Source organism: Alosa alosa, chromosome 1 (genome assembly GCF_017589495.1).
Source record: "Alosa alosa isolate M-15738 ecotype Scorff River chromosome 1, AALO_Geno_1.1, whole genome shotgun sequence".
Taxonomy (NCBI): domain Eukaryota; kingdom Metazoa; phylum Chordata; class Actinopteri; order Clupeiformes; family Clupeidae; genus Alosa; species Alosa alosa.
The window spans coordinates 34311648-34322072 of NC_063189.1; the positions used below are offsets into that span (position 1 = coordinate 34311648).

Sequence of the window (10425 nt, forward strand, 5' to 3'; positions counted from 1 at the left end):
CATTAGCCATAATGCACTACAGTACAGAGGAAGACTCAGCAACTGCACATCAGCTGTCATCAACATACATAAGAAGTGTTTTATAATAAGAAATAAACCTGCTTGAGCCAGATTTTGGAAGGCACATCACAAATAGGGGTGGGATGAAATTGCTTGGAGAGACCACAGGCTATTTCCATTGTTCTGGGAAAGAATGTCTCATAGTGTGGGAATGGGTCTTGTAGGATGCTCATCAACATGGAAGGTTGAGTACTGTAATGGATGTGGAAAAAAAGGCTCGCTGTTTTGTGGTGGGATCTTGCCTCATTATACTTTTCCTGATTCCCGGCTGAAACCCATGATCCAGTTTGAAGAGTGGGTGGAGTTAACAAATGAACAATAATAGTGCTGACCTGGGGGTCGTTTCTAGAAAAGTTAGCAACGACGTTGCTCAACCACCATGGTACGACGCAACTTGCGACCAAACAACGACACTGTTACACCTGTTTCCAGAAAGCATCGTACCTGTGTCGCAATTCGCTACCTCCGACGTTCGAACACCATAGTTCCAACAACGTTGTTGATGATGCAGCGATACATATCATTGGTGGAAACAGTGGCAACGTGTAATACCCCACCCCCTAGAAATGTTCTGTCACGGCCTATGTCGGCTAACCTGGCAATAGCCAGATGAATTTCGCTCCGCCTAGCTCCACTCATCCATCTGGAACCGATCCATTGAAGTGTTGCTTCAGAAGGCTGGGCCTAATCAAAAAATGCTTGCATATGATTGAATAAGCCACTTGTCCGTCATCTATTGACGTGCTACTTCAACCACTCACATCGAAGCCAACCCGTGACGCTAATAACAGACTCACAGTCGCTTCTACGCTATGTCACATCTATGAAACTCCCGCCCTGCGTCCTGATTGGCTAAACCATAAAGTTGGTTGGAGAAATCACTCTCAATGGAAGAGGTCCCAGATGGATGTGAGTGAAGCTAGGCGGAGCTAAGCGGAACGACATTCATCTGGCTAGGGTCAGGTTATATGTCGGCATGTTTCTAATCTAAACCAAGCATCCTATCTCTTCTTTTCATCTCTGAGTAAGAGTAGGCCTACGAGACACAACAATAGGTTTTGACCATACATATTTATGTATATAGTTACTCTACATCGAGAGACCATAGGTACAATACATCAGTCAAAAACAATTGAATCTACGTGTCACACTAGTTCACCTGCAGCGAGAAGCAAGAGGACAATCTCACATCATAAGAAAATCGAACCTACAACGTTGGGATAATAAGTCATCTGCTTTAGCCACTACACCATTTAACACTGCTGTTGTTAGGGACTGTGAAGATTATAATACTAAAAGCAAGGCAATACTTGAATTAACATAAATAGCAAGAATGAGCCAAGTAGGGGAGCAGTGTCTTAATCAAAATTAAGCTACAGGATAGATCAATCATTGAGTCACGAGATAAACATCCACTTGGCAAATTTTGGTTAGGCGGTTGTGATTTTTGGTTAGGCGCTCCGGACACCAACAGGAACTACCAAGGAACGACACAAGTGCGACTGCCTAGGGGCAGTAGTTCAAACGACCAAACTTTTATGTCCTTGTTTTGCGATTGAGAGTTCGAACTACCCTTTATAGAAACACCAAATCCAAGAACGATGGAGCGTACTACCAAGGTTACGACGCAAGTTAGCAAACGATGCTTTCTAGAAACGACCCCCAGGTCATATTGAGGACTTGGGTGAGTAAAGCAAATGTGAACTGAGGGTTTGAGGTCCCATCCGAGGGACATATCATATTTCAATGGCTTTGGCAGTAAAATTATAGTAAGATTATAGTACTTATAGTAACCCTGCTGGCATTTCAACATTGATTCAACGGTAAATAAACGTTATAAACGGGAGAATCAACGTTGAATTATGTGTTGGATTTGCAAATTGAATCAACGTTGATATCGCAACATTATTTCAACATCCGCCATTTCAACATTGGTGCTGATTTCCTTGATTTCTTATTTTACAACCATTTGTCAACATTTTACAATTAGCATTAAAACAGTGTTTCAACATTGACACTACAACATTATTTCACCTATAATTCAACATTGATTTTCTTGACCTTTTTACAACCAACGTTGTTTCAATGTTTGTCTACATACCCTTTTACAACCATTTAGCATTAAACATTGTTTCAACATTGTTTCAACATTGACGCAACAACTGACGTTATTTCCCCTATATTTCAACGTTGAAGGTCGGTCGTGTGCCGGCTGGGAAGGCAGTAAAATAATTAAGACCACATGCCACGAGATATAATATATACTTCAGTGTAGGCCTGGCAAGAGACCTAAAGATACATCAAAAGATAAAGAAAGGTTAATCGGTGGGATGGGAAGGACCATGGAGAAAGGCACAGAATTACAAGATGAAATGCCACAGACATACACCAACACTCACACCCGTTTACAGCAGACAAAGCAAGCAAGTAAGAATACTGTTATAATAATTAACTGCACTTAATGAACGCTGATGCAATTTAATATAACTGTTCAATAAAAGCGTGACTGAATTGTTTCGTCTTTTTAGCAACATCTGAGTTTAATTGGGCATAAAACAGAGTCTTTGTTTTTCATCCGAGAGTCTTTGTTTTTCATCTGAACCCTCTTTAGTATGCCCCAGCTTGACACACCCCACAGCCACTGATCCCAAAGGAAATATTATGCACCAATTGCACATACTTCTGAAGGCTACCACAGGCTTCTTTAGTGGGAGGCGATTCAAGAAAGGCTTTTTTTATGTACGCTGCACTGACTAATGACATTTTAGGTTCAGTGTGACAGTTCATATTTACAGAGTATTTACAGGCCAAATGAGAAACTACTATTTCTCCTAGAGAGAGAAAGGGGTTACTTTAAAAGACTGGCAGAGAAATATGGTTAAAGCAGTGGAGTGAACGTCCTTGGACCTGTCTGCTCTGGCCTGGTCCTCTCCTGGCATTGAACATAAACCACGTTTTATAAGCTTTTGTTTCTTTGGCTACTATACAACACTTAAGTGATCAGACTGTTAATGGACAGCCTAACATCGACCCCAGTGGCATACACTAATCATCACAAATCCCTATCCTTTTAGGCACAGTTACAGAATAAATCAATAGGACCAGATATTGTGTGCTACACTGGGGATTAAAATGGCCCACAAAACATTGCTGCTACCACAAGTTGACATCCCAGCCTGTTTTAAAGGCAGTCTTTATATTGTTGTAGAGTGTCCCTAGAGCTAAAGTGACTAAACTGGACATGCAGTCAAGGTCAGTTTTATATTGTGAGTTAAATACAATTTCAAAGTGTTTCATCAAAAACTGTGATTATCTGGAGTAGGAAACAAGTCATAAAAAGGATGTTGCACATGTGCTCTTTCAGTGATGAACATTAGTTTGGCTTCAGAGGTGTAATTATTTGCTAAAGAATTTGAGAACTGTCTGCCTTCCATGCTACACTCCACACAAAAAAAAGAAACAAACGTCAAAACGTCAAATTGTACTCAAAGGGCCAGTTGGGCCCAGAAATCTATGCAAGTGTACAGAATCAAACACGTCAGAGAAAAGCCAGCGAGAAACATTTACCTCACATTAAATGGAAAAACCCATTGCATGACCACTCCTCTTTTTCATTCAGTTTCACATTGTCCTCCTCTGTGTTTGAGAATAGCCACATCTGCGCCTGCATGGTCCTCCACAAAACACACAACCACGATTACATTATGAATAAAACATATTTCTATTACAAATGCCATTCAAAACTAATTAGCATCCAAATACATTTTGCTATATGCAGACAAACAAGAGCTATAAATTAAGTTCAACTAATCTAACTATAATTGAGAGTTACAGAGAGGTTCCACATCATTGGGGTTATTGTTTGGGCACTTAATACACAATGGACTCTCCACCTCCCGTGTCCAGCCCTTCTCATGAAAAAATGTCAGTGAGCTGAGCTCAGGGTATTATGAGCCTGAACTGACTGATGTGACAACAGGATGCTTAATTAAAAAGGAGAGGAGAGGAATCAATAATCGGCTCTGTTGGTATCGCTTTGCATTTGTCTTCAAGTGTATTATCTGTTCAAGTCTGAGTCAGCTCTTACCTGTAACAGACCACAACATGTTCCAGGTTTGATTGTCTCTAAAAAAAGCTTCTATTGATATATCTACACCACAGACCTTAAGCAGCAACCACCTTGTTACATGGATTCACTGTTTAATTACTCATGCACCCATACAGAAAAGGGCTGCTAAGATGTTGGCCTCAAATTGAGCTCTCCAGCATTGTGGGTTTGTCTCTCAAGCTGGCTGCACATATTGTTTATTTTTTAACTGTTTCATCTTTATATTAGATTTGATTTAACTGTATTGTCATTGTGCAGAGTACAAGTACAAAGACAACGGATCATCTCCAGTTATTATACACTGATACACTAGTTATTATACACAAAGAAGTCAAAAATCTGGTGGTATTATATTATGAATATTTCCTAAAATTCTACAAAACAAGCTTCAGTGGTGAGGGTTTAAAATCTCAAAAGATCTCAAAGCAAGTCAAAGAAAGCTGAATAAGGCAAAGATGGAGTAGACTGACCTTCTCTTTGTGACAAGGTCATCAACTCTGCATGTAGGAAGGAATTTGAGCTGGAGGGGAAAAGATTGGCCCTACAGGAACAACAATTACTTCACAGTGAAGCTGATATAACAGACTTCAAGTCATTATGTTTATGTTGGCCGCCAAATTATATAGCCAGATGAGTTTTACAACAATGTGTTTAACATGCAGCTGTTTCACATAGACAAGGTTGGTTAACCTTAATGGCAATACAATTATCTCACAGCACAATGATCATTACCGCTTGATAGAGATCATGGTTCCTTTTGTGTCATAATCCTAGAGTCCTTCATCTAATCACATTTACCAACATTGTAAATATTGTGGCTTGTGCATTAAAGTCTATATTACAGACATCATATTATAACATTTCTTTTCTTATGTTGATGTCTCCAAGAACTGTCTGTTAATTTGTTCACCAAAATGATCAAGGATTTTGTTCTGAAATGAAATAACGACCCAGTGGTGCATAGTAAAGCCCTTGTATGTATATTATCTAAATACATCTCGACGCATTTTCTTTTTATTTATAGGAAGGTCTGTTTAGAAAACACGCAACAGAGGAAGAGTGCAGTCTGTCTCACTGGCCAGTCATCACCGGCGTACCCACGACGCTCTGGCAAGCCTATTGTATTGCGCAGTGCATTGGCTTCCGTTGCGCACACCGTTTGGGTAGACGCGCTTGGTGTACACATAACAGACGGCGAGGGGAAACAGGTAATGACAGGAAAAACATGTCTAATACCTCACTGAGTTGGATATACTAGCTTTACATTCAGAAACCATGAATTCTGAAACAATGCGTTAAGAAAAAACGCGTTCGTGGAAAAATCCATGGAATACCCTTATTTCTGGAAACCAGGTAAGTGTTACTTCGATATTTAACAATCAATCAATCTGGTAAAAAGTAATTACATATAATAATAGTCTACAGTTCAGGAATTAATACAGACAGATTTAAATAAAATTACATCTTCCATCTGAATTCACTTAAAAGGTGGTTTGAAGTTAAATACGTATTATTTAGTGACACGTTGATTCTGAACTATTCTGAAGACACTTGGCAAACACACTGGATGGGCCAATATAATCGCCATTGACACGCTGAGGAAAAGCTTTCTGTTCGAAACGTCAACGGGGCGATTAAAAGTTTTTTTAAGGAACTGCGAGTGCTGTCCTTTTTCTTTATATTCAGTATTTTACATGTAAGGATCCAGCACCCAGTGTACAATTCTCAGGAGGTGTTGAGCGCGTTTTTCCATTGATTTACCAATATAATCGCGTCCCTGCTCCCTCATGTGCGCGACGCGCTAACGAACGATTGTACATCTGCTTCTCTAATTATAGGCTGTACCACACATTCTGGGAATGGATGCACACGATGTTGGAAATGTTTCTCAGGACGAAGTTTTCGGGTCTCAAGTTAATTCCTCCAACCCGCCAACGACTGTGCAAGATGAACACTTTCTTCTGGAAGACAGTACAAAACTAGTTGGAGTTCAAGCGGTTTTAATATTTGCCTACAGTACCATAATTCTTTTGGGGGTGATAGGTAACTCTCTTGTTCTATATGTTGTGTATAAATTTAAAAACTTGCATACAGTGACAAATTTTTTCATAGTGAACCTAGCCGTGGCAGACCTGCTGGTGAACACCTTGTGCCTGCCCTTCACACTCATGTACACGCTCCACGGCGAGTGGAAGTTTGGGTGGACACTTTGCTTCATGCTACCTTACGCCCAAGGCCTTGCTGTGCACGTCTCTACTATAACACTTAATGTTATAGCAATGGACCGGTATCGCAGCATTGTCTATCACATGGAGACTAAAATGTCACGGTATATGTGCGCAGTGGTCATAGTTTTCACCTGGATTGCCAGTGCAATTCTGGCCAGTCCACTCGCCATCTTTCGCGAGTATGCGTCCCTTGATCTGACACCTGAGCAGTCCATACAGGTGTGCACGGAGAAGTGGCCAGGTGGCGGTGTTGACGGGACCGTGTACAGTGTTGCCACCTTTTTACTACAGTACGGCATTCCACTTTCCATCATCTCCTTCGCATACGCTCGCATCTGGATCAAGTTGCATAGGCATGTAAGTCCAGGCGGTGGAGGCCGGAACAACCGTCATCGACGCCGCAAGAAAACTACAAAGATGTTGGTGGCCGTGGTAGTGGTGTTTGCTCTCAGCTGGTTGCCTCTTCATTCTTTTCAACTCGCCGTTGACTTCCACGACAGTATTCTCGACATGAGAGACTTTAAACTCCTGTACACCGCCTTCCACATAACTGCCATGTGCTCCACTTTTGCCAACCCGATTCTGTACGGCTGGATGAACCGGAACTACCGAACTGCATTCACTGCTGTGTGCAAGTGTATCTGGACAGCTGATCAGGCTGGGGCCAACAGGGGTCCAGTCAGAAGAATGGAGAAGGAAGGAAAGGGCATTAACTGTCTGTATACACACGTAACGAATGTTTAAGATAAGATCTGTGGGCATTATCCGTGTAAAGGTGATTTACGCAATTTACGTAGGCCTAGCCATGTTTGTTGTAGGGCATATTGTAAGGGAGATTTAAGGTGATATAGGCGAAGGTGGTGTCACTAAGGTAATAGTCGAGATGATATATGTGCATTTGCTGCTCCCTCGGTCTGCTGGTAATTATGCTGAGATATTAGCCTAGTCGTGTAATAGGCTACTGGTAGATATGCAGGAACCATTGTAGGCTATACATCCATTCCAACGAATAGAGAGGGTTTGCGAAATTGTAGCCTACTCATTGTTCGTTGCTCATTGTAGGCCTACACAGAATTGTTCTGTTTAGTGAAGGAGGCAACCTTATTGCTTGTTGATCGTTGCTTACATAATGTATTCCTCTAAATAGAGATGTTCATAGTCACAGGACAATATACATTCTTAAATTCTTTCCAATTCATGTATTGTCACATTTATTGTTAGAGGAAAGAAGAGTTTTACATTACCATTATGTATTGTTTTTAATGTGGATCTGAGCCAGAATCACAGTTAGTATTATTAGGAAAACGATTATTCTTTGTGTAATAGAGCTTTTCTGCTAATCGTCGATGTTGACGTTGGAATTTGTGTTTAAGGGCTGCATAGGCTACAAAAATACTGATGTCTGACTAAAATCTTCAAAATGAATCCATTCTGCAGAAATCATGGTGAGTGTGTCATAATTGAATTCAAATAATGATGGATGTCCCCCTGCTTGTTGCAATCCATGCTATTTAAGTGCAGTCAATGTCTTTAGTGCAGTCTAATGGCTTTCAATATGAACTTAAGTTGCAGATAATTACCCAAGAGTCATGTGATGGCTTCTCTTAAATGAGGATGCCCTCTTTCGTATTGTTCCTTAATTATATTGACCACAGGCTACAGCTATACATATTGTAGCCTCGAGAACTGGTCTAGGTCATCAGTCATTGCTTAAAGGCATTTCAAGACCAGTATTTCCAGTATTTTTCCCTTTGAGAAAGATTCTCCATTAAATGAAATGAACATGATTGCCAACAAATGGAAAGACAAATGGAAATAATCATATAACTGAGAAACCATAACAATCTTGAATGTTATTGCTGCTTTTAAGATGCTTCAAGAACAACATAATCAATACACTGAAATGGTGAGCTGGCTATTCAATGTATTTGAGTAGCCTACAGTCACTGTAAAACAGTGAATGCTGCAACAAACCGTTCCTCCGTTCCTCCTGCGTCCTCTCTCTTTTACTTCTCTCATTTCTGACGTTTCTCAAACACTCTCACAAGACATTAAACATGATGGACACAGAGCAGTAGGCCTATTGATTTCTCGTCAGCTGTCCACTGGGGCCATTCTGAAGCATTCATTAAGATGAAGGGCATTCAACTGGAGAGTAATTACCTTTAAATTACTCCACTGAGGACCAAAGGTCAGTGGATTTTCCTTCTCTAAGGCGCCTGTCCACACGGAGACGCTGTTTAGGTTAAACGCAGAGGTTTTGCTTAGTCTTGGCCGAGCGTCCAAACGAATCCAGTAAACGCACTGCCCGAAACCGCACTTTTCTGAAACCTGGTCCCAGAGTGGAGAAATCTGAAACCGTAGCCCGTTTGAGTTCGTTAAGACAGCGAAACCACACATCCTGCTTGCGTATCGATGATGTCATCGCCACACCTCAGCTGCCCTGGACTTGCACTTATAGTAGCCTATTGCTTAACAATACTAGTTTTCATACATGACATTACCTACGATTACACTCCGTTAAGATAAATATCACAACTGATGCTGCGCGAGCCGATAGCTTATGACTTGGTGGACTGAACACTGTTTTTCCGGTGTTTTTTATGCATTCTAGCTACTGTCAGTGACGCGAGAGAACTTAAGTTATTAGGAAAGTGCGGTGTAAGTTTAGGCTACATTAATTTGTGCGTAGTGCCAGTGTCATTCATTTATTTTACATGTCTTACAACATATATACATGCATTCACAGTCGAGTGAAATCAGATATAAGCATACAAAGACGCTTAACTCACGTTAAGCCGATGGTAGCACACTGAATCACGAATGCACGATTTGATGCAGGCAAAAGTATTGCTAACGAAGGTTTTATAGCAATATTATAAATGTGGCGACAGAATAGCCTAGAACTTGGGTAAGCCTTGCGTTTAGTAGCCTAATTGCGGTGATGGGCAAAACTAATGTGAATCACGGACTATCCTACAACCAAAGAAAGTAAAGGTGATTAGGCCTACCTGCGTTAGCCAAATAAAGGATGGGACTGCACCCTTCACAAACCGTAAAATAAAGTTTATTAGTTTTACAGTTGACTACAGTTGACAGTTCACCATCAGTCCACACAAACAATTCTGGTTTCCTTGCACTAGCCATTTTGCCGTAGCCTATTCTGTCTGTTTTTACAGGGCAAGTTTTGCAAGTTTTGGTGAATTTCTGTAAAGACACAGTGCCACCTATAGGCCTGGGGAATGAAGTAACGTGTTGAGTCGTGTTGAGATGGATCCGTTTGGACGCAAATATTCTTGATACGGTTCCAGGGAAGACGGAGGAAAAAAAGATAGGTTCAAACCAAGACGGAGGAAAAAAAAGATCGGTTCAAATCGGTTCAAACCGCTATTTTTTTCCTCCGTCTTCCCTGGAACCGTATCAAGAATATTTGCGTCCAAACGGATCCACGGAAACACGACTCAACACGTTACTTCATATCCCAGGCCTATAGGTGGCACTGTTTGTTACAGAAATTGACCAAAGCTTGCGCACTGTGTAGGCCATACAACAGACAGAGTAGGCTACGACAAAACTGGCTAGTGCAAGGAAACCAGAATTGTTTGTGTGGACTTATAGTGAACTGTCAACTGTAGTCAACTGTAAAACTAATAAACTTAATTTTTACGGTTTGTGAAGGGTGCAGTCCCGTCCTTTATTTGGCTAACGCAGGTAAAAATAATCTTTACTTTCTTTGGTTGTAGGATAGTCCGCGATTCACAGTAGTTTTGGTTCTCACCGCAAGTGCAAAGGCTAGGCGTACCCAAGTTCTAGGCTATTCCGTCGCCACATCTATAATATTGCTATAATACCTTTGTTAGTAACAGTCAATACTTTTGCTTGCATCAAATCGCGCATTCGCATGTAGTGCGCGTCTATAGGCTTAACATGAGTTCTAAGCGTCTTTGTATGCTCATATCTGACTTCACTATGAATGCATTTATTTATGTTGTAAGACATGTAAAATAAATGAATGACACCGGCACAACG

General features: G+C 40.9%; 1 protein-coding gene across 1 annotated transcript; it reads left to right on the plus strand.

The window, feature by feature from the left end:
- Positions 1 to 5431: 5431 nt before the first annotated feature.
- npy2r (neuropeptide Y receptor Y2) lies at positions 5432 to 7243 on the plus strand. Its single transcript, XM_048258968.1, has 2 exons — positions 5432 to 5521; positions 6007 to 7243. The coding sequence occupies exon 2, from the start codon at positions 6028 to 6030 to the stop codon at positions 7138 to 7140; it is 1113 nt and encodes a 370-aa protein (XP_048114925.1). The 5' UTR covers positions 5432 to 5521; positions 6007 to 6027; the 3' UTR covers positions 7141 to 7243.
- Positions 7244 to 10425: the final 3182 nt, after the last annotated feature.

What these genes read in the sequence shown, in the direction of transcription:
- npy2r (XM_048258968.1), top strand. Translation starts at nt 6,028, where the DNA reads ATGGATGCACACGATGTTGGAAATGTTTCTCAGGACGAAGTTTTCGGG.